General features: G+C 43.5%; 1 protein-coding gene across 10 annotated transcripts in view; it reads right to left on the bottom strand.

Moving 5' to 3' along the window:
* Positions 1-20,998, bottom strand: part of LOC147578935 (uncharacterized) — a 175,251-nt gene that overhangs the window by 20,069 nt on the left and 134,184 nt on the right. For 3 of the 10 annotated variants that reach the window (XM_086712464.1, XM_086712463.1, XM_086712462.1), the window contains one exon: positions 608-672. The exons of 6 other annotated variants lie outside the window; for them this stretch is intronic. In XM_086712464.1, the coding sequence (XP_086568590.1) occupies positions 608-672 (65 nt within the window). Of the gene's footprint in view, positions 1-325; positions 673-20,998 lie in introns of those variants that run through there. One more of the 10 variants, XR_015253378.1, reaches the window with a different exon arrangement.

Here is a 20,998-nt window from a genome sequence, read left to right on the forward strand (position 1 = left end):
TTCTTCCATTTTTCAGATTAGGACCTTAGGCCCAAAATAAGAGAGGAGTACCTTTCCCAATGTCACCCAGTAGTCAATAGCAGGCAAAGTCCTGATTGTGTGCCTCTCTCTCATTTCCCAGGCCTGGCCTCCCTCCCTACATGCCTCAGCAATCATGAAAGAAATGGATGCCAGCTCCTGCTTCTTGTGACATTATGAAGGTCATGCTTCAAAAGGTTCCCCAAAAAACTGAAGGCAAGAGGCTGAAGCTATGATACCACCGGAGGGAGGGGATGAGGACCTGGATCCCTTGTGACTGGGAAAGTCAAGAGGAAGGGCAAAGTCTAGGATTCTTTGTGAAAGAAACTTGTTGAATAATTGTGGTGTTTAAAGGGTCAAAAGGAAAAACTCAAAGTGATAGCAAGGAGGTAGGCCATGTTTTATTTATCTTTGTATCTTCCAAAATCATGCTTAGCACATAGTGAGTATACCACAAATACTCACTACCATTCACAGTAACGAGGAAGACCAGAAAAATCACAATCCATGGTTGTTCTGAGCCAAAGTCTCTAAGTGTAATGGGAAAGAACACAAATTTGGGGCCAGATAAACTTGGGTCAAGTCTCACCTTCCGCACTTAGTAGGCAGGTGATCTTGGGCAGAAGATCTCTCCAAACTTCAATTTCCCCATCACTAAATGAGGGATAATAAAAGAGCAACAGAGAGAGAGAGAGAGAGAGAGAGAGATACAGGGTCAGAGACAGACTGACAGAGACATAGAGACAGAGGGAGAGAGAGACTAAATATAATTATGTGTATAACGCACTTACTCTGCTCCATGTTTGGCCCATGTGAAGTCCTCAAAAAACACTCACCGTTATTTACTCTCTCATTGGCTTCTGTCCTCTTCTGAAATCATTTCTAAATCTGCGATACTGAGTGCTCAGTTCCTCTCCCCTCCCCTCTTCTCCAAGGGATTTTCAGGCAGAGAAAGCTCCTAGCATTGACCTCAGGATTGGCTCCCACTTCTAAACTTGAGATTGATTTGGTGTTCCCCATCTGCTTAGCTGGAAGCTTTCTCACGAGATCCTGGGCACCCTTGTAAATGCATGGATCACATCAGCTCTGCTGAACAGAGCTATGAGTGTATCTCGGGAACCCAGATAGGAATTACAGATTAAGGGTGGGCCTGCTGGGAGTGGGCTTCCAAATGATGACAACTTGGCCCTACTTCCATGCATATTCCATGGTTTGTTAACATCTTACCTTTGATAATGGCATTTATTACAGAGAAAAAACAGTTTGAGTCTCATCTCTAGGCCCAGAAAAGATGGGAGGGCCTTGATGTTCCAGGTTAAGAACAAGAGAAAAGCTGTGTTTCTATCCTGTGATTGTTCATAGGAGCAGCCCACATTTGCCCTTCACAGAATTGTATGCAGTTCCTGAGGCCTGCCAGCTTTAGAGGTTAAGTCTCTAAAACTAAAGGGAAGCGGGGGCTGGAAGAATTTTGGAGGGAGTCCAGAGCTGCCTGGGCGAGCCAACCCAAATAATTCAGGCAAGCAAAAATTTGCTTGGACCTGAGCTGGCTGTCTAGACAGTCATGATTGCACACAGGTACGACCTTGCACTTCATTTGGCCTGTGCTGAACTTATTAAAGGTGCCTATCAATGAGTGTCTCAGTTTAGGTTCCCCCCAAAACAGATTCAGAATGAAGGCTTTTAGTGCAATGAATTTTCTAAGGAAGTGATCCTCGAGTATACTGGTAAGGAAGGGAAGGAGTGAGAATAAGAAGGGAAAGAAGTTAATAAAGGGGTGTGTTGTTCAGCTAACTACCACTGTGGGCAACTGGAACTCAACCCTTCCTGGTGACTATTGAGTTCATTGTGCAAATGCCCCAGGGTCACACCCTCCCAACAAGAGGGCAAGGAAGCTGGTATGTTTATTCATCATTAGCTCTCCTTTGTTATGGGTTGAGGGCACATTCAGTCTGCCAGGAATGCAGAACAAGCTCCATCCTCTTTGGGCTGAGAGTTGCAGGTGTGGTTGGTAAATAGCCGTGAGAGTGTGGAGGACAATGTCTAGGGCATATGGGCAGGGCATTGCCAATGTCTGCAACCAGCAAGTCAAAACACAAAGCTTCCTAAAACTAAAGCATTGATCAGTCAGATCCTATTCCATTTCTCCTAGAGATTGCTGAATCACGGTCATCGAGATATACATAAGTTAGAATCTTGGCGGATGATTTCTCCTCTGCCAGGAATCCCCTCTAAATTATAACTACATCTATTGAGTGCTTATGACATGCTAGACACTTAATCATCTCATTTCATTTTAATAACAACACTTGGAGATGAGAACTATTAATAGCATCACTCGTGTTGCATGGGTGAACTAACAGAAGCTCAGAGTTCAGGGACATGCCCAAGATCATGAATGAAGCCAAGATTTGGACCCCGGCCATCTGCCTCAAGAGCCCACCCCTCACTCTCCATGCCCTCTTGCTGACATCCCCACACAGCTGTATCTGGGCTCCCTCAGGCCCAGGGAGGGACTCTCAGAACTGTCGGTCCTTCTGTTGATGAGTGGTTTGCCTATTTGCATCTTGCTCTTTGCAGGCTGGAGGAGAGATGGAAGGCAATTGGCATCTGCAGATGTTCTACTGAGCTGTTCCCCACACCAACAGTGCAACGGTCAGAGGGCCCTGTGAGCTTGCGGTCAGGATCCCCCCACAGTACAGCTGAGGAACCCAAGTGAGGTGCAGAGAAATGAAGCGATGTGTCCACATCCCAGGACCTGGGAGACAATGGAGTGATGTGGAGATACTGTGACCTGCAGGGTCAGCTGCCTGTCACAACCAGGCCAGGCCTCTCTCTTCCTGACCAGGATGGAAGGTGCCATTCCCTCACTTCTGATCCATACACACGTTCTACCAAAGCACTTGAGGTATTTTATTTGCACACTGTTGGTCTACAACTACGTGTTCTCCCACTGGGAGTCCTCTGATAGTCTTTGAAATGCTGGTTTAAATAATCATGGGCTGAACAAACATATGAAAGTGGTAAATGAATAAATGAGTGACCTGGCTTCAAATCTTGGCACTGCTGTTTTTTTCTGTTGAGGGCTTTGCACTCAGAAAAGCCTGGATTCACCTGCCCTGGAATGTGCCTCCGACCCAGGCCATTCAGAGAGAGCCTCAGGCTGGTCCTTGCCAGACAGGAGGCCCCATTGGACTGTCCCACCCTGCTGCCCTGTCAGTCAGCTCTCCGTTCTCTCACTGCCACTTTTAAAGATGATTTGGCCTTTGTGTAGAAAAGTGACTGAAGCTTCTCTGACAAATCTATTCTTTCTAGAACCTTGATGGCAGCCAAGAGCCCAATGTGCCACCTTTGCATGGGAATTTATTTATCTTTTTTTACCCCTCACTTGTTTTTTTATTTAAGTTTTTAATTCCAGTAAGTTAATATACAGTGCTATATTCATTTCAGATGTACAATATAGTGGTTCAACAATATAGTCATTCATATATTGCCCTGTGCTCATCATGACAAGTGCCCTCCTGAATCCCCAATGTGAATTTATATTTTAACAAGGAACTGTTAGACACACAATGACTTAGCTCAGAAGAATGATAACTATAACAACTGATAATTATTTCATTTCCACTGTATACCAGGCCAGATTTTGAGTGCTTTGGAAGATTAAACCTCACACTAATTCCACAAAGTAAATTTTTAGAATACATTCTCAAACATCCATCAAATATCTTCCTACCAGCCTGTCACTGTGTCTGAAATCTTATAATCTGGTGGTTATTCAATCAGTAAATCCCTTCACAGTGCCTGGTATATAGTAGGTATGTGGATTCCCCAGAAGCAGATTCTAGACAAGGATTTGAGTGGAGGTGGTTCATTTGGGAGGGAGGTGCAGAAAACTCTGGTGGGAGTGTGGAGGTGTACAGGGAAGGCAGCTTATAAAAGGATGTGTTTTCACACTAGCTAAAATCACGGGCCCCTACTGCTTTTCCCTTGGGGGAACATGGTGGAATGGTGTAGAAAATGCACATTAGTGTCATCCCACCTCAAGAATGAGGATGCTGGGGTATTTATAAGTAAACTCTCATCAGTCATTGGTGGAGGAATCCTCCCAGAGGACATTAACTATCACTTTATCTGTCAGTGAGTGATGGCACAGTGGCTTTGGAGAAATCCCTCAGGTGAAGAGACACAGGTACTGACAGTAGAAGTTGCCTGGCATTCACCAAAGTGATAAGGTCCAAAGGATGTGAGCAGGCACCACCAACTTTGGCTACAGTGTTTAAGAAATATTTCTTAAGAAATATTTGAGTAAATAAATGAATGAGTGAATGAATAAGATGATTGTGGTGCTGGAAGGCAAAGATGCCCTAACTGTCCTTGGTTTGTCATGACTCTTAAGATTTATTGCCATCTCAGTGATTTTTCCATCATTCAGAACACTTTCCCATGGAATATCCAGGGTGTCTGATCTTATTAGTAGCAAGAGGAAGACGTTTTACAAGAGTCCTAGGAGCATGGACAGAGTTCTGGTTTCACATTGTTCAACCCCGATGTGACAGCATCCATCATACGTCTGAAGTTTACATCACAGAGTGCCAAGGCTTCTGCAGTAGCTATAAGGAAAGCAAAAGACCTCAGAGGGAAGATGTCATCAATTTTTCACTTTCTCTCTAGTGAACCCAACCATAATTCTAACCTTGGTAACACAAGGCCAGTGGAAACTATGTGCGGCACATGTTTGTACTAAATTCTCTGCTGATTTCTCTTGATTTATAGGTTAAAACCCAGCCAGTGCAAGTCTTTCTCCTACCCTACCAATTTCTGTCTTGAACTTAGTGTTAAATATTTTGTCAAACTATACTTTTTGTTATTTTTAGCCTCATAAGATAATTAAAATTTAAAAAGCCCTACCCAAGATTAGAAAGTAGTTTCTCTGTTTTTGTTTCCAAAATTATTTCACTTTCCTGAATTTATACATCTCCAGCTCCCAAGAATCACATGATCTCATTGTTCTCAAACACAGATTTCTCATATTCATTTTTTTCATGATATATCAAACCTGAAAATAGAGGCACAGATCCATAAGCAACACATATGATGGTGGCTGTGGAATCAACGACAAGAAACAACTGTGACATAATCCTGTCTGGAAAAGCCTGCCTTCCCTGGAGGAGACAACATCTTTCTTCCCTCCTCTTCCTCCTCCTCTTCTTTATTTTTCTTTTTCTTTCGTTTCCAAGCAGAACTTTTTTGTGTGTGTGAAAGACCCAAGATGCCTGGAATTCCAAGTTCATGTCTCAGAATTTAGAAGCTGCTCCAAAGGAGAATCCAAGAAAATATCTGTAGCTCTGCTAAAACATGAGCAGGTTTGGGGATGCTTCTGACAGGGGATTGTCCACCAGGGACTCAGAATAGTTGTATTAACTATGAACTAAGACTGCCACCTGGCCACTCCAAAATCCTCATGCTAGGAAACCAAGAAGCAAAGAAGGGGGTTACTGTACTGGTCAAGGCGATTGACCCTATCAAGGAGAAATTGAGTCACCACCACACACTCAGGGAAGGGAAAAGTATGTCCAGAATGCAGGCAATCTTGGGACATCTCTTAGTAATCCCATGCCCTGTATGAAAATCAATGGAAAGCTACAACTCAATGAAGAATCAGAGTTTGGATCATTCCATTAGACCAGGAACTAGGACCAGCTGTAGGGTTTCCTGAGGGCAAATATAGAAACAATCATGGAGGAGGAAATTATAAATACCAGCTATGACAATATGACCAGTTGTAGAAAGAGTGAGTATCATAGTTATGAGAATTTCTTTTTTATATATATATTTGTATGCATCAATATAGATATGTATGTGTGTGTATACCTTTTTACATACTTTTTTCTTTCTTTTCCTTCTTATCCTACTCATTTATTGTGCAATATAAGATGTTATAAAAGTAGTAAGCCTTATATCTTGATATTTAAATTACAAGATACTAAGAGAGGAGTATGATTCAGCTAGTAATGAAGGTGAGCATAACCCAAAGATGCATGAAACGATATCATCTTGGAGACAGCCTGTTTTCATATGTATGAAGAATAGTTACACCATGTTAAGAGAAAGCACGATTTCACACTGTCTTTATCTGGAAGTTAAATATAGAAAAAAAGAGATGTACTAAGTTGATCAGAGTTGTGCTGTTCTGAAGTGTTACATTATCAACTTGGTTAAGCTAGAAACTTTCTCAAAATTCCATTTCCTTCCTCTCCCTAATATGCATGGTTCCAGATTAGTGTTGCCCAAAAGAGGAAGTCGTTCAATATTTTGAGGGTGGAAGTAAGTCAGTGGCCATTACTCTCAGCAGACATACAATATGTGTTCAGATATGATGCTGGAGAGATGCAGAGATCCTCAATACATCCTAGTTTACCTTTGCTCTTCATTACTCCACATCTAGCTAATATTCTTGATTGCTGACCTGCTGACCAATTCTCAGCTATGGGTTCCGAGATTCAGTAGCACAAAGACATCAACTTTCCATAGCCTCCTGGGAGAGCTCTCCCTTTGCTGTCCACTGAGAAGGCTGGATGGACTTGTCTTCTCATAGCCCACTGCAAATGCTGGCTTGTTCACATGCACTTGTGTTTCCAGAGAGCTGGCCAGAGGCCCTTTCTCTGTTCCTTTTATTCTCTTTTCATATGTTTCATTTTCCAGCTCTTCTCACACTTGGGGAGGGTCTAAGTCCCATAATAAACCCCTTTTTCCCATCATACTCATTGTTACTGTGTATGAACCCTGACTAATACAACCTACAATCTAGATGGAATTACAAAAGTTATTTTGTCTCTCAATACAAGGAGAATAGTGACGTTTCCAGGTTAGCTGTGTGGGACACTAGGTGTCAGCTATGGAAGGGCAGAAAAAAAGTAGCATTCCGATGGGGCAGATAAACGTAGCTAGAAATAGACTGAATTATTACTTTCACTGAAGTTTTCCATTACTGTTTATCTCCTGTCTTTCCACTGGCATATTTTGGTATGTTAAACTATGCCAATCATGCCCAGCACATGCCAGACAGACACATGATTTGGTGGGGTAATCTGTCGACTTCAAAGCCAGACCTCCTGGAATTGGACCCAAAGGAAACATATAAATGGAAGGTGAACTCAGGGCCACCTGAATCTGAAGACTTTCTCTGTCCCCTCCCACTGCAGCCCTTCCAGTTTTTGAAGATGCCACTCAGAATCCACCTGTCCTGTTTGCAATAGATTTCCATGCCGTTCCAGAGCTGTGAAACTCTCCTTCCTTTCTGGCCACCTTTCAATTCTACAGTAAAGTGTTATCAACTTTTTGTGTTCTACCAATCACTGTCAAAGCATTTGGGCTCCATGTGATGGAAATAAAAAGCCAGCTTTCTTAGCAAAAGACTTTATAGGTTTCCAGGCATTCCATTACTGTGTTGATCATTTAAGTTTCCAGGATGTAAATGTCAATAGTGATATTAGGAATACATTTTACTGTGGTGGCTTTTAACATAAGGAAATAGAAATAGAAACAGAAATTCTATGGATAGCTAGAAAGAGTTTTGAGCACTTGGCATATAAATTTACTGCCAAGACTTAAACCAACCCTGTGATTAGTGTCATACTTGTGGGCAGACATGGAGGTCAAGAGGCAGTTATTAATTGGTAATTATTATGAAATAGAAGCCTGCATCATACAGTATCTCACTGATTTTTTCAACCTTTTGGTGTTACACATCCCACTTTTGGCAATGTTGGCTCACGGGAAGGGCTCTTTCCCCTAAGAGAGTTCTGAGGCAGGTGGGCTGGAGGATGGACAGAGGTAGACACACCCTGAGCATCTGAAAATATGTTTATGATTTGGCTTGTTTGTCCTTTGAAGTTCTTTGATTGCAAGCACAGAAACAAACTTTATCCAAAGCAAAAAAAGGAATTGGTGGAAGAATGGGGAGCAGATCAGAGAAGGTAAAGCTGGAAATGTAGGAGTTGGGGGGGGGTGTTAGGGAATATCATGGACAGGCAGTCTCTTTGGAGAAACAGTGTCTACCTGACTGAGCTGTAGCTAGCTCCAGTCTGGCTATCATTCTGCTCAAGACTGAGATCCAGGGAGAAGGGATTGGCCCTGCTTTAGTTTCAGCCTCCCTAGGCCAAATGCAAGCGAGCATCTTGACTATCAGATCCTTGAGTCTGTCCATGCTGGAGAGGGACAGTTTCCCAAGGAGAAATTAGGATGCTTTTGCCAGATAATGAGGTCACTGTGTCATGAAAAGATGGGTCTTGTGGTGTTTTCCCAGGGACACTTTCCAGACAGGTAATCTGAGCATGTCCAGCAAAAGACGGTATGGTCTAAGGACAAACCTTAACACTGAGATGAGGGTTTGTCTTTTCCCACACAGCATCCCTAGGTTTGGAGGATTATCCAAACCCAGATGGTGTTTGAATTTCTAAGAGCCACGGCCATTTAAAGTCTGATATACACCACACTTGAAAGTCATGAAAGGGCAGCCACAAGACAATTGGGACAAATTTTTCCCAGACATTTCTCTATATCTAGATCCCAGTAATAAGGAGTCTGAAACATACCATTAACTCACAGAGAAATCACCCCAGAGAAATTAGGCCGTTTCACTTCTTTGCTGCCCAACTACTCAACTCTCGATTCAAAACCCTCCCTCCAGTCAAATGCACATTTTGGCCCCATCTGGGCCTCCACTTTCATGGCTCCCCAATATCCGGATCGACCTCACAGCCACACCAACGTGTCAGCTTTCTAAGTCTCTTCAGATCCCCGGAGATTTACCACCAGAGCTTCCAACAACACCTTGTTAAGTGTGTGCTTGTGGGAACATTTGTCCATAGATCTCTTTGTCTGCATTCGGCCTGTCTCCTATTCTAGAGCAGAAGCATCCTGAGGAGAGGGGTCACATCTGGGTTGCCCTTCTGCCTCTCCCCACGACGACTAGCAAAGTACACAGGCAATCGGCACTGTAACTAACTCATGTAAATGAAATGGTGGAGAGAGAGCATGGTAGGAGACGGAGCACCATGTTCTAGTCCGAGTTTTGCAACCTTCTAGCCCAGAGACCATGAGCAAGCCACTCAACCACACCGAGCCTGGGCACTCTCATGCCTGCAGAGGGGGCTATGATTCATCTCGTGTTTGTGCCACACGGTTGCTGTGCTCAAGTGAGAGCACTGATAGGAAAGTGGCTTATAGTCTCAGCTAGAGACACGGCACGTGGTTACGAGGTCACCCTGGCCACCAGTGATGGTGGAAACCAGAGACGTTCAGCCAGCCCGGGCTCTGCAGCCACCCCAGTTCTCCCCAGTCAGTATCCCATGTTTCTGCCTTTAACATTTAAGCTCTGACGCTACAGAGTCAAGGCCCTGCCATTTTATTTCAAGCACAGTAATATAAGCACAATATAAAATCAAGGCCTGCCGAACGCCAGCAGCGATGAAATACTTTATCAGAGAACACAAAGGAGTCAGGCTTCGTCAGCAGTATTACCCTAACATCTCTTCTTCCATCTGCTCCTACCACGAAGACACTTGTTCACACTCGGCCCATTTCCTGCCTGGATCCCTGCCACCTTCTACTGCCTGACTTTGTATCTCTTGCCTCCTGACCCCACTTCAGTGCCAGACAACTCAGGATGCCGCCACTCAGTTCAACTTGGAGTGGCTTCTGGGCTTCTGCGCCACCTGCCTTTTCTGTTTAGAGCAACAGAGATCCTCCTAAAAATTGCCTTTCCTGTCACTCTGTTGTTTTCCCGTCAAACCTCTCTTCCCCGATTTTGGATTTTTTGGTTTGCTTTTGTTCCTAAAATTGTCTGCTACTAGCAAAAGCTCAAAGTGACTTTGTTACTTCCTGCGTTGCTTTTTTTTTTCTTTTTGTTGTGTTTACCATAAATCCCTTTCTCTGTCTCTAGAAACGAAAAGCAATGTATAACCCAAACCCCAGCACTGCGAGATGATTTTGACATTTTGGCAGGAAGTCACGGGAGATTAACATGAAAAGGAACTCCGATCTTGCAAACATTTGCTGACGGACCCCATCGTTCAGTAATGCACCCCAGGGCTGAATGTTCCGACCTCTTGGGCAAAAACTATGCAGGAACTTGGCTTCCACCTTTTCCCTTCCTAAACCTGAACCACAATGCCTTTCTTTCTGACCATCTGGTCTCCCCATTTAACTTGGCCAAGCGCAGCTTGACCACTCTCCCCCACTGCGGTGGCACAAAGGGAAGATAAGGAACCCTGAAATTCGCCTGATACAGTCTCAGACTTCAATTCTATGCTACTTAGGGTGAAATAAGCCATCAAAGTGATATATTAGGGAACTATGTGCAGCAAAGCCAGGTTCATTCAAAACTAAAGGCAGGGAAGAAACGGATTTAGAGTAAGTAGTCTTGGTGCTTTGGGAAGAAATGACTGGAAATTCTATCCCACTATGCCTGACTTCAAAATAACAAAGGCCAATAGTATTTGCATTATTCTTCACAGGCTACAGAGGGCTTTTTCAAATGGGAGGACATCAAAGAATAGTAAAATACTAGTTTATATTTGACTCTTTCTCTTTTCCAAGCCCTTTTAGATTGGATATCACAAATCACCCTCTCCTACACTTTGGAAGACAGAGAAAGTGGGATTTATTCAATCAATCATTCGTCTATTCTCCTCATGTTGATTGGATGCCTACAGCAGATGCTGGCCTCTATTCTAGGTCCTGGAGATAGAAGGCATCGAATACAACAGACGAAGACTCCCAAATCCGTGTGCTTCTGCTGTTAATAGGAGGACAAGACAATAAGCAAACGTGAACAACTATGGAGTATATCGGATGGGATAAGGTGAGGATAGAAGCAGAAAACGAAGATACAGCAAGATAAAGGGGTTGGAGAGTCATGGGGGATATGCTTTTCTATATATCACTTCTGATGAAGTGATATTTGAGCAGAGATCTGCAGGACAGAGATGAGCAGACGCCCAGGGGAAAAAGGCTTCCAGAGGCTCAGAGGGAACATTCAGGCGGGAATGTTGGCTTGTTAGAAAACCAGCGAGGAGGCCGGTGTGGCTAAAGCAGAGTAAGCAAGGCAGAGAGCGGTAGGAAGTGAGCTCAGAGAGATAAGGGAGACAAGGCATGTAAGGCCCTGTTACACACTGCGAAGGCTTGCACTTCTAGACCCAGGGAGTGGGAAGTCTTTCCACAACATAAAGTAGAGCCAGCAACTTGACCCAACTGACATTTCAAAAGGGTGACTCTGGCAGAGCCTACACTGTCGCCCCAGCACCCGCTTCCTCTTTCTTGCATAATAATGGAAAGCCCAAGTTGTTAGCTGGACGCATGGCATCCCAGAGTAAAAATAAAGACCGTATTTCCCAGCATCTCCTGAAGGTGGTTTTAGCCAGGCAACTCAAGTCTGGCCAAGGGGCCATAAGTGGAAGTATGGTGTGTTGGTTCAGAAAATCATGCCGGGGCCCCTGGATGGCTCAGTAAGTTAAGCATCCGACTCTCGATTTCAGCTCAGGACACAATCTCATGGTTGTGGGATAGAGCCCTGCATCAGGCTCCTGCTCAGGATTCTCTCTCTCTCCTCTGTCTGCCCCTCCCCCACTTGTGCATGTGTGCACGCTGTCTCTCTCTTTAAAAAGAGAGAAAAATCATGCCTGAAAGACAGGCAGTCTGTATCTCTTTTCCGTTTTCACCTTTGCTCTGTCCTGCATCCTCTGCCTGGAATGCAGATGTGATGGTTGGAGCTCTATGCTACATCAGACCATGAGGACAAGGGCCACCCTGCTGGATGGGATAGTGGTGAGTTGGAAGAATCTGAAGAATCTGAAGTCCCCAAGGACTTTATGGAGCAGGCCCATACCTGCCCATGCAAGTCACCTCTAGACATTTATTTTGAGTCTCTGTTTCTGGCAGCCAAGCCTAGCCCTAGCTGGTATGGCCTTTCTGGCTACTGTGCAGAAAATAAACAATAAAGAGCACAAGGGCAAAAACAGGGATAATGTCTATTTCATAAACGAGAATGTCGAGGCCTGACAATGTTAAGTGAAGAACATTGGGATTGCAGTTAAAAGTGTTGGTTTTCAAAGTCAACAAACCTGCTTCTATTTAAATCCAGCCTCCAACACTTTCTAGCCTGATAACCTTAAGCAAGCAAGTTCCTTAGCCTCACTAAGCCTTGATTTCCTCCACTGTATCATGGGGATACTAACAATTCCTGACAAACTATTAACTGTGAGCATTAAATAAATTATGTGAAAAGATTTAACTTAGCTTGGCAGAGTCAGGGCCCTCATCTGCTGGTTCTCTGTCCCTCCTCCCCTTCCTTCCGTTCACATCTCCCATGCGTGCCCAGAAGAGAGTGATCCTTCCAAGATTAGTGGACATCATGCACAATTCAGAGGAAATACTTTTGTTAAGAAGGGAAGAAGGGAAGGAGAGAGAGAAGAGAAGTCTTGGCCCATGGATATGATGGACTTTCAAGTTCTTAGAGGCTCTCTGTTTGAAGGAGAAAAATGTCAGCCCTGGACAAGCTGGAAGATCTAAAGGAAGAAGGCCAGCAGCTCACCCTTCAGCTTGGGGCCTTGGCAACATCAGTGCTCCAAGCTGTTCCCTCCCTGGCCCCCCTGCTTTCTCTCCCCTTCTCCCTCATCTCCTCTTTCCTCTTCCAAAATAAAAACAGGAGTAGTGAAGAGCTTGGTAAATCATCTCGTTCTCAGGCAGTTTTTCCTTGATGTGGACTGAATTTTTCATTGGCCTGGCAGGATGTTTTGAGACTGTGTGGAGAGCACTCTGGATGTTTTCTTTATCTGAGTACTAGGCTTTGGAATGCAAAGCAGCACATACATGTTTCCTTTTTGGTAGCAGATTCTCTTCCTCATTATGTTTTGCTCAGGCTAATATTAAAATGAATTGGCTTCCTCTGACAACAATAAGTGTAATAATAACAGGAAATGGCCCAGAATCACACAATAATAAAAATAGAGCTGGAGGGGAAGCTACAGGACTCTTGAGAACATTTTGCTGCTATACTTTTCCATTCCATTCCATTCCATTTCATCCATCCATCTGTCCATTCATGTATTCAGAAAACTATGGATTGATTTGGAACAGTATGTTTATAATTGATGAAACCAACAGGGAGGCCAAAAAATCCAACCTTTTTTCTTACAGTAGAAAGGTGTGTAACATCAAACACCAAAATGAGAAAAAAGATACGCTGTCAGTGTCTGTATAAAGATTGACCTGTATTGTACCTAATGCAACTCTTTTCTAAAAAAAGGTTGAGTCAAAGTAATACATTTCCATTATGTTCTACGTTGAAGGCTCTGATAAGTCCTATAGAAAAGCAACCTGGTTAAATTCATCTTAGCAAGGCCCAAATTTATTTGACCATGGAATTTTTGTTTCCTTTTCATTGAGTACTTATGAATTTGGGAATTAGGCTTACAGGATATATACTTTTTACAGTTTTAGTTCTAAAGGGAATGTTCTACTTTGTGTTCTGAATGCTGCTTCCTGGGCATTTGGTCTAAATACAATGTTCCTTAATTCTGCTAGCTGGTTGTTTAGGCCTCCATAGACAAAGAGGATATTCTTTTACCAGCAGTATATTTTGATCATCAACATGCTTAATTCAACCAGAAATTTGGAAGGTAAAATGCCTTTGCCTTTGCAAGCTGATAACCATTGTCTTGATCTTACCTAGTCGCTCAGGAGGAAGGAAAGGGGATAGCTGTGCTCCAAAGTACTTTCTTTTCTTCCCTCCCTACACAGAAGGTCTTTAGTCTCATTTCTAACATAGGATGGAACCCCAGGCCAGTTCACCTCATCCCACATGCCGCACGCTTAGCACCAGTAACAATCTCTTCACTTAGCTACATCTGGAGAATGGAGAACCCTTCATAAATCCACCAGGGACTCACAGGGCAAATGGATGGGTGAAGAGTCTAACCTGTGTGTGTATTAAATGAGGTGACAGAAGACAAGGCCTAGGTCAGAGTTCAGGGCAAGCTGGTCTGTGCATGCTCAGTTGGCCTAGGTTGATCTAGTAGACGTTGTACACAGAGAGCAGCAATCAAGGAGCATGTTTGATTAATGACAATTACCAGTACCCAAGCTCAGCTAAGACCAAAAGGGGTCAGCCTGTGGACACAAAGGCTTTTTATTAGGTGAGACATCTGTTCCGATCTCTGTTGCCAATTAGGTTGTCATTAGACTCAGCCAACACTTATCAATAGCAGAGATGCCATTGAGAGGAGACATTAACACCTTTACTGCTAACTGTAAATCAGGGCTGCTCTGGTTGTCTGCGAGTATCTGCAAAACACCTCCCTCTGGCTATTGCAGCTATGGGTTCTCCTCTGTTCCTGGAATGATGCACAGCCCAAATGGCTGTCTGGAGACCCAGGCCCTATCATATCAGTGACAGCTTCCAGACAAAGGTAATGAGCCCCATGGCAAGTTTCATACCAAAACGTTTGTGTTTTTCTTTTTAAAGTAACGTACATGTGTCAGAGAAGATCTAAAATACTATACTAACCAAAGGGAAGGGAATGAAGATTACTCAGGATGTCACAATCCTAATACATTTCTTTCCAAACTTTTTTCTCTGCATTTTTTTTTATTTCTGCAGAGTTGACATTATGCTACTCCTGGTGTAAAAGCCTTTGGTCCATTCCACTCCGGCCACACAGACCTCTTGACACCCTCTAAACACACCAGGCATGTCTGCATCTCCTGGCCCTTTGCTCTGGCTATACTTTTTCTTTGTGGAATGTTCTTCCACTGGATATTCCAATGACTACCCCCTTCGCCTTTTCCAACTCCCCTCCTCCAAGAGGAGTTCCTGACCCAATGAATTGAAATAATTGCTTCCTTTTTTGACTCCTCTGTTCCCTTGCTCTGCTTTCTTTTCTTTCAGTGCACGACACCACCTGATGTATCACAGAGTTGTGTGTTTATTGTGTATGTTCTCCACCATGACTTAAGCTCTAAGAAGGCAGATGTTTTGTTCTGTTCACCCCTGAATTTACACAACCTAAAGCAGTGACTGGTCCATAGTACATGCTCAATAAATATCATTAAATGTGTGAATACATTGCGTTTTGTAACTTGCCTTCTTTTTCTTTAACAACATGTTACAGAACTTTCGGGGTCCCTAAGCATATTCTTCAGCAATCCACTGTTTAAGACTACATCACATTTCACATTATGGCTCCACTGTAATATAGTTAATCAGTCTCCTGTGGGTGAACATTTAGGTTCAGTGGTCCACCCACTTCCCCTCCCCCACATGTTTAAATACATGTAGTGCATTGAAAGCATTTAAATTATTTCTCTACACTGGGAGAAACTTGACCCTAAAACAGTTGGAGGTTTGAACTGGGGAAAATGATCATTAGTAAGCCTTTGACCAAAGAAAGAGTTTAAATTTCTCTGATGGAAAAGTTGAGGAAGAGGAGGACACACGCCTCAACCAGCAGGACAGGTCACATCAGCCTTGGTGCTCTGTGACGTGACAGTCACCTCACATGTGGTTTTATACAAGTGCTTACAGCTTATAGAGAAGAAGACAGTAGGGCGCCTGGGTGGCTCAGTCAGTTAAGCATCCAACCTCAGCTCAGGTCATGATCTCACAGCTTATGAGTTTCAGTCCCAGGTCAGGCTCTGTGCTGACAGCTCAGAGCCTGGAGCCTGCTTCTCCCTCTCTCTCTCTGCCCCTCCCTAGCTCATGCTCTGTCCCTCTCTGTCTCTAAAAATGAATATGTATTAAAAAATTGGGGCGCCTGGGTGGCGCAGTCGCTTAAGCGTCCGACTTCAGCCAGGTCACGATCTCGCGGTCCGGGAGTTCGAGCCCTGCGTCAGGCTCTGGGCTGATGGCTCGGAGCCTGGAGCCTGTTTCCGATTCTGTGTCTCCCTCTCTCTCTGCCCCTCCCCCGTTCATGCTCTGTCTCTCTCTGTCCCAAAAATAAACGTTGAAAAAAAAATTTTTTTTTTAATTATTTAAAAAAAAAGGAAAGAAGAAAGTACACAGAGATACATAGACATGACAGGCTGAAGCGTGTCCTTTCAAAAGTGACTTGGCAAAGCCCTAACCCCCAGTGCCTCAGAATCTGACTATATTTGGAGAGAGGGTCTTTAAAGAAGCAAGTAAGGTAAAATAAGGTCATTAGGATGGGCTCTAATCCAACCTGTAACCTATCTAATCCAACCAATAACAAGAGGAAAATTTCACACAAAAAGAGATGCCACAAAAGGATGACCATGTGGGGATGCAGAGAGAAGGCGGCCTTCTACAAAGCAAAAAGAGAGCCCTCAGAAGGAACCAAACCTGCTGATGCCTTAATCTTGGATTTTCAACCTCTAGAACTGAGAGAAAATGAAATAAATTTCTGTTGGTTCAGCCACCCAGCTGTGGCACTTTGCTATAGAAGCCCTAGAAAGTTAATACAATAGACAAAGGCAGTGATGTTAAAATGTCCCTGAAAAAATATTTGGGGCTTCCTAAGTATACTTCTTATTGCGTATCAAAGGTCAAAATGTTCTGTGCAAACATTTCTGAAATTAAAACAGGAGTCATTAGATACATATGAACCAAGAGTCAAACATTTACTTTATACCCAACCCTTTCTTGAGTGCCTCATCTTTAAAAATTAAACAACAAAAGTCAATGTATAGGTCTCAAAGAAATCAATGGGAATCTCAAAGGACTAAAAATTTCTGTGCCCTTCAAGGATCTAGTTTATTTTTCCCTTATTCTGTATTCAATCATTTAGTCTTTAATTAATTAACTTGACTAATATCTAGCAAGCGCTTAGTTCCTAGGGATATGACAGTGAGTGAGACAGATACCTCTATGCTATCGTGGAATGTGGATCTATTGAGGGAAAGAGTTAAAATAACAGGTAATTACAATCTCCTACTGGCAGAGGTAGGCTCTGTCTCCCAAGTCAGAGGTTGGCAAACTATAACGAGCCAGAGAGTAAATAGTTTCAGTTTTGTGTGTCACATGGTCTCCCTTTTCAACTACTCAACTCATAGAGTGAAAGGAGCCATAGACAATATGTAAACAATAAGCCCAGTTATGTTCCAATACAACTTTATTTATAAAAACAGGATGCATGCCAGATTTGACACAGGGCTGGCATTTTCTGGCACCATTCCTGAGTTTGACACTAGACAACATGTTTTTCAGCCCAACACAGGACATCTTTGCATACGTGTCCTGTCAAGTGAGGTGTGCCCAGTAAAACATAGATAGATCCTTGAACTTGGCAGTGTATGCAAGAGAACAAATGATCCTGTGTGATCTAAGACCCTGAAAAACACAGAATATGAAATAACATATCCCAGAAGTCTCTGCCAAAAACATGAGTTCTGGTCACCAGAGCTTATGACAGTCCCTCCCTTCCCCCCAGCTCTTCAGAACGTGGGACGATACCCTTTTGTACAATTCAGGCCAGCGGTGCCTGGTGGTTGCACCTCATGTTTGGGGCTGGGCTGGCAACCTCCAAGTATAACTGTCCTTCATTAGGGCTTATTCATGTTTCCTATCCAAGTTTCCAGAGACTTCACTCTCAAAACAGTACTTCTCAGAAACCATGTTTTGTGGCCTAAAGTGCATGTACCACACCCTGAGGTAAAACTTCCAGACCACATTAAAACATGGGTGTGCACAATTTCCAGAAACTTCCATGGAGAGTTGATCCACCTGTGTATAGATGTGGCACAAGGCCTTCAATCTTATAATTATAGGCTCTCCGAAACCCTCACATTCAATATAAAAAAGAACAAGGCTCAGAATCACTGAAAACTCAGTCATAATCATGAGGAACCTATGAGTATCACCCCCGCCCCCCGACATACATACACACACATTGACAAATTGGAAGCAAGGACAAGGTGTAAGACATAGAGGAGGAATAACTCTTTATGACTAAGGAGGTCATTCATGTATTCAGCAAATATTTATTCACTGCTTGCTATGAGCTAGCTAGGCACTACTCTAGGTGCTAGATAAGACAAAAATCACTGCCCTCATGAAGATCACAGCTTGTGACCAGAAAGCTCCCTAATAGAGGAAACATTTGAGCTGGGAGGGGACTTTATACTGCACACCTCCAGAGGCCACCATTCACATCAGCCTATGTCAGTGGCAGCCCCGGAGTGGTCAAATGGACAACTAGTGGACCATGACTTGAACCTTAAAGGACTAGGTAGGATTTTAGTAGGTACAGAAGGAGAAGGGAGGTAGTCCAGGTAGAGGGAAATAGTATGTGCAAAAGTATCAACCATCATTTATTTAGTGCCTACTGTTGACATGACTCTAAGTCGTGGGGCTAAGAGGTAAATTCTTGTGACCTATACTATAAAACCACATCACTCTGCAGTGTGCCTGGGTGGCTCAGTCAGTTGAGCGTCTGACTTTGGCTCAGGTCATGATCTTGCAGTTTGTGGGTTTGAGCCCAGCATCGGGCTCTATGCTGACAGCTCGGAGCCTGGAGCCTGCTTCAGATTCTGTGTCTCCTTCTCCCTCTGTTCCTCCCCTGCTCACACTCTGTCTCTCTCTTTCTGTCTCTGTCTCTCTCTGTCTCTCTCTCTCAAAAATAAATAAACATTTAAAAATAAAGTAAAATAAAACCACATCACTCCTTTAGTTATAGAATTTAACAAATAGTTCTTGAGCACTTAACCGGGATCCAGGCTCTGCTATAAAACATGGGGATGTAGCAGAAAACAAATCAGAAATGACACCCAGCTTCATGGAATTCACCATCCAAGAGCATATTCAATAATTACAAAAATAATGAGCACTTCAAAAATAAAGTGCCCAGTTTCAGGACACTTATAACTGGGAGGGCATACCTGGTTTCAGCAGTTAAGAGATTTTTGTGATGGAAGAGGGAAGAAAAAAGGGGATAAAAACATGAGAAGAGGAGGGGCATCTGGGTGGCTCAGTCGGTTAAACGTCCAACTCTTGAGTTCAGCTCAGGTCATGATCTCTGGTTCATGAGATCAAGCCCAGCGTCGGGCTCTGTACTGACAGCTCAGTTCAGAGCCTGCCTGGGATTCTCTCTCTCCCTCTTTCTCTGCTCTTCCCCTGCTTGTTCATTCTCTCTCTCTCTCTCTCTCTCTCTCAAAGTAAATAAATAAAAACTTTTTTTAAGAAGTGTGAGAGAGGAAAATGGGCTTGGATTATTTAGGAAACCAAATGTCCACAGCAAAATCAAGTCAGGAGCATCTTTGAAGAAAGTAGGAGGCTCAGAGAAGAAAGAAAGAAAGAAAGAAATAAAGAAAGAAAGAAAGAAAGAAAGATGGGAGAGAGAGGAGAAGGAAGGAAGGAAGGAAGGAAGGAAGGAAGGAAGGAAGGAAGAAGAAGAAGAAGAAGAAGAAGAAAGAAAGAAAGAAAGAAAGAAAGAAAGAAAGAAAGAAAGAAAGAAAAATTGATTTAATACACAGTTGTCTCAACAATCCCAGATATTAGGTCTCCACAGGAATGGGTGGGGGAGACTTGACCTCAGTGTGCATACTGTGGACAGATGACCTTGTTTCTCTAAATGACACTGTGAGCGTCAGTATGAGAACTACTGTACTAAGGGAAGAGATTGAGGGCAAGCAGTATCTCATGAGTCCACCCCAAACAGACAAATACAAACCATTCCTGACATTCTGGCCTCTTCTCTTGGAGACACCCAGGCAGAGCAATCCCACAAACAACCTCTGGAGGGAGGGGAAGAGTGCCCATTGATAAACCTGGGAGCTGGAGAGAGGATGTGAGGTGCTAACGCAGAAATTGTGGACCAGGGCTGATTTTTGAGGTCAGACTTCTCTGAGGATGTCTGATATGTGATCTGGAAGCCAGCAGAGTGCACCACACTTTATTTATCTGGGTGAATTAACCTCAAAGTACAGCGTCCCCTCAGGAGGTTCGGGGAAGATGCGCTATAGTCAACACAAACACAGCAACAGTGGCTTCTACTCAGAGGAAAATGCCAAATACCTAAGAGTTGTTCTCAAACCCTAGCATACACCAGAATCACCAGGAGGGCTTATAAAAGCACAGGTTGCTGCACCACCCCCCCCCCCCCCCCCGCCACCTGATGCTGAGCCACTGAATCAGATTGCTGTCTGAGGTAGAGTAAGAATTTGCATGTCCTACAAGTTCCTATGTGATGCTGATACTGCTGGGGCACGTGTTCATAACCAACCACTCTTCCTGCACATACTGTGAGGCTTTTCAGTCTCTGTCCCCAAGACTCTTATTCAAACTTCCTTGCCACAGTTGGGTTTCCCATCGTGCACCTGACCATCCCAGACAACTGAGTTGTTGTTTTTTTTTTCTCATGCACAGAACGCAAATGGATTCTCCTCTATGTATCTGTTTACTCTGTTCCCTCCACCCTTAACTCCTTATCTCTGCCTCATGAAATCCTTAAAAGACCAGCTTAAATACTGCTTTCTCCACCAAGCTTCCTTGGATCTCTAAAGAATTAAAACGTTTAAGGTCATCTAGTGTTCTTTGCACTAATCTCTGTGGTAGATTGTGATCTCCCTAAAGATAGATACCTTGTCATTCAGAGCTTCATTTAAACACATATGAGGTACCAGTTGGGTTCATGTGTCTGGACCCAGCTGGGAGCTGAGGTTGTAATGGGGAAAGATAGAAACTCCACACATTCCAGGAGCTAGTTTCATGGGGAGACAGACAAGTAAACAGGCAACTAAAATACAGAGTGATCAGTACTAATGCCTGGTTATAGGAGCACTTGGGAAAGACACAGTGTTGGCTGGTTCAAAAGACGGTTTCCAGAAGAAAAGATTCCTTTATGACATGTGAAGGATGAGTGATATTTAAAGACAAATGATGTCGGGGCACCTGGGTGGCTCAGTTGGTTCAGCATCTGACTCTTGATTAAAGCTCAGGTCATGATCTCACAGTTCGTGGGATGGAGCC

This window comes from Puma concolor, chromosome B4 (genome assembly GCF_028749965.1).
Source record: "Puma concolor isolate L17-30 chromosome B4, mPumCon1.1.hap2, whole genome shotgun sequence".
In the NCBI taxonomy this organism is placed as follows: domain Eukaryota; kingdom Metazoa; phylum Chordata; class Mammalia; order Carnivora; family Felidae; genus Puma; species Puma concolor.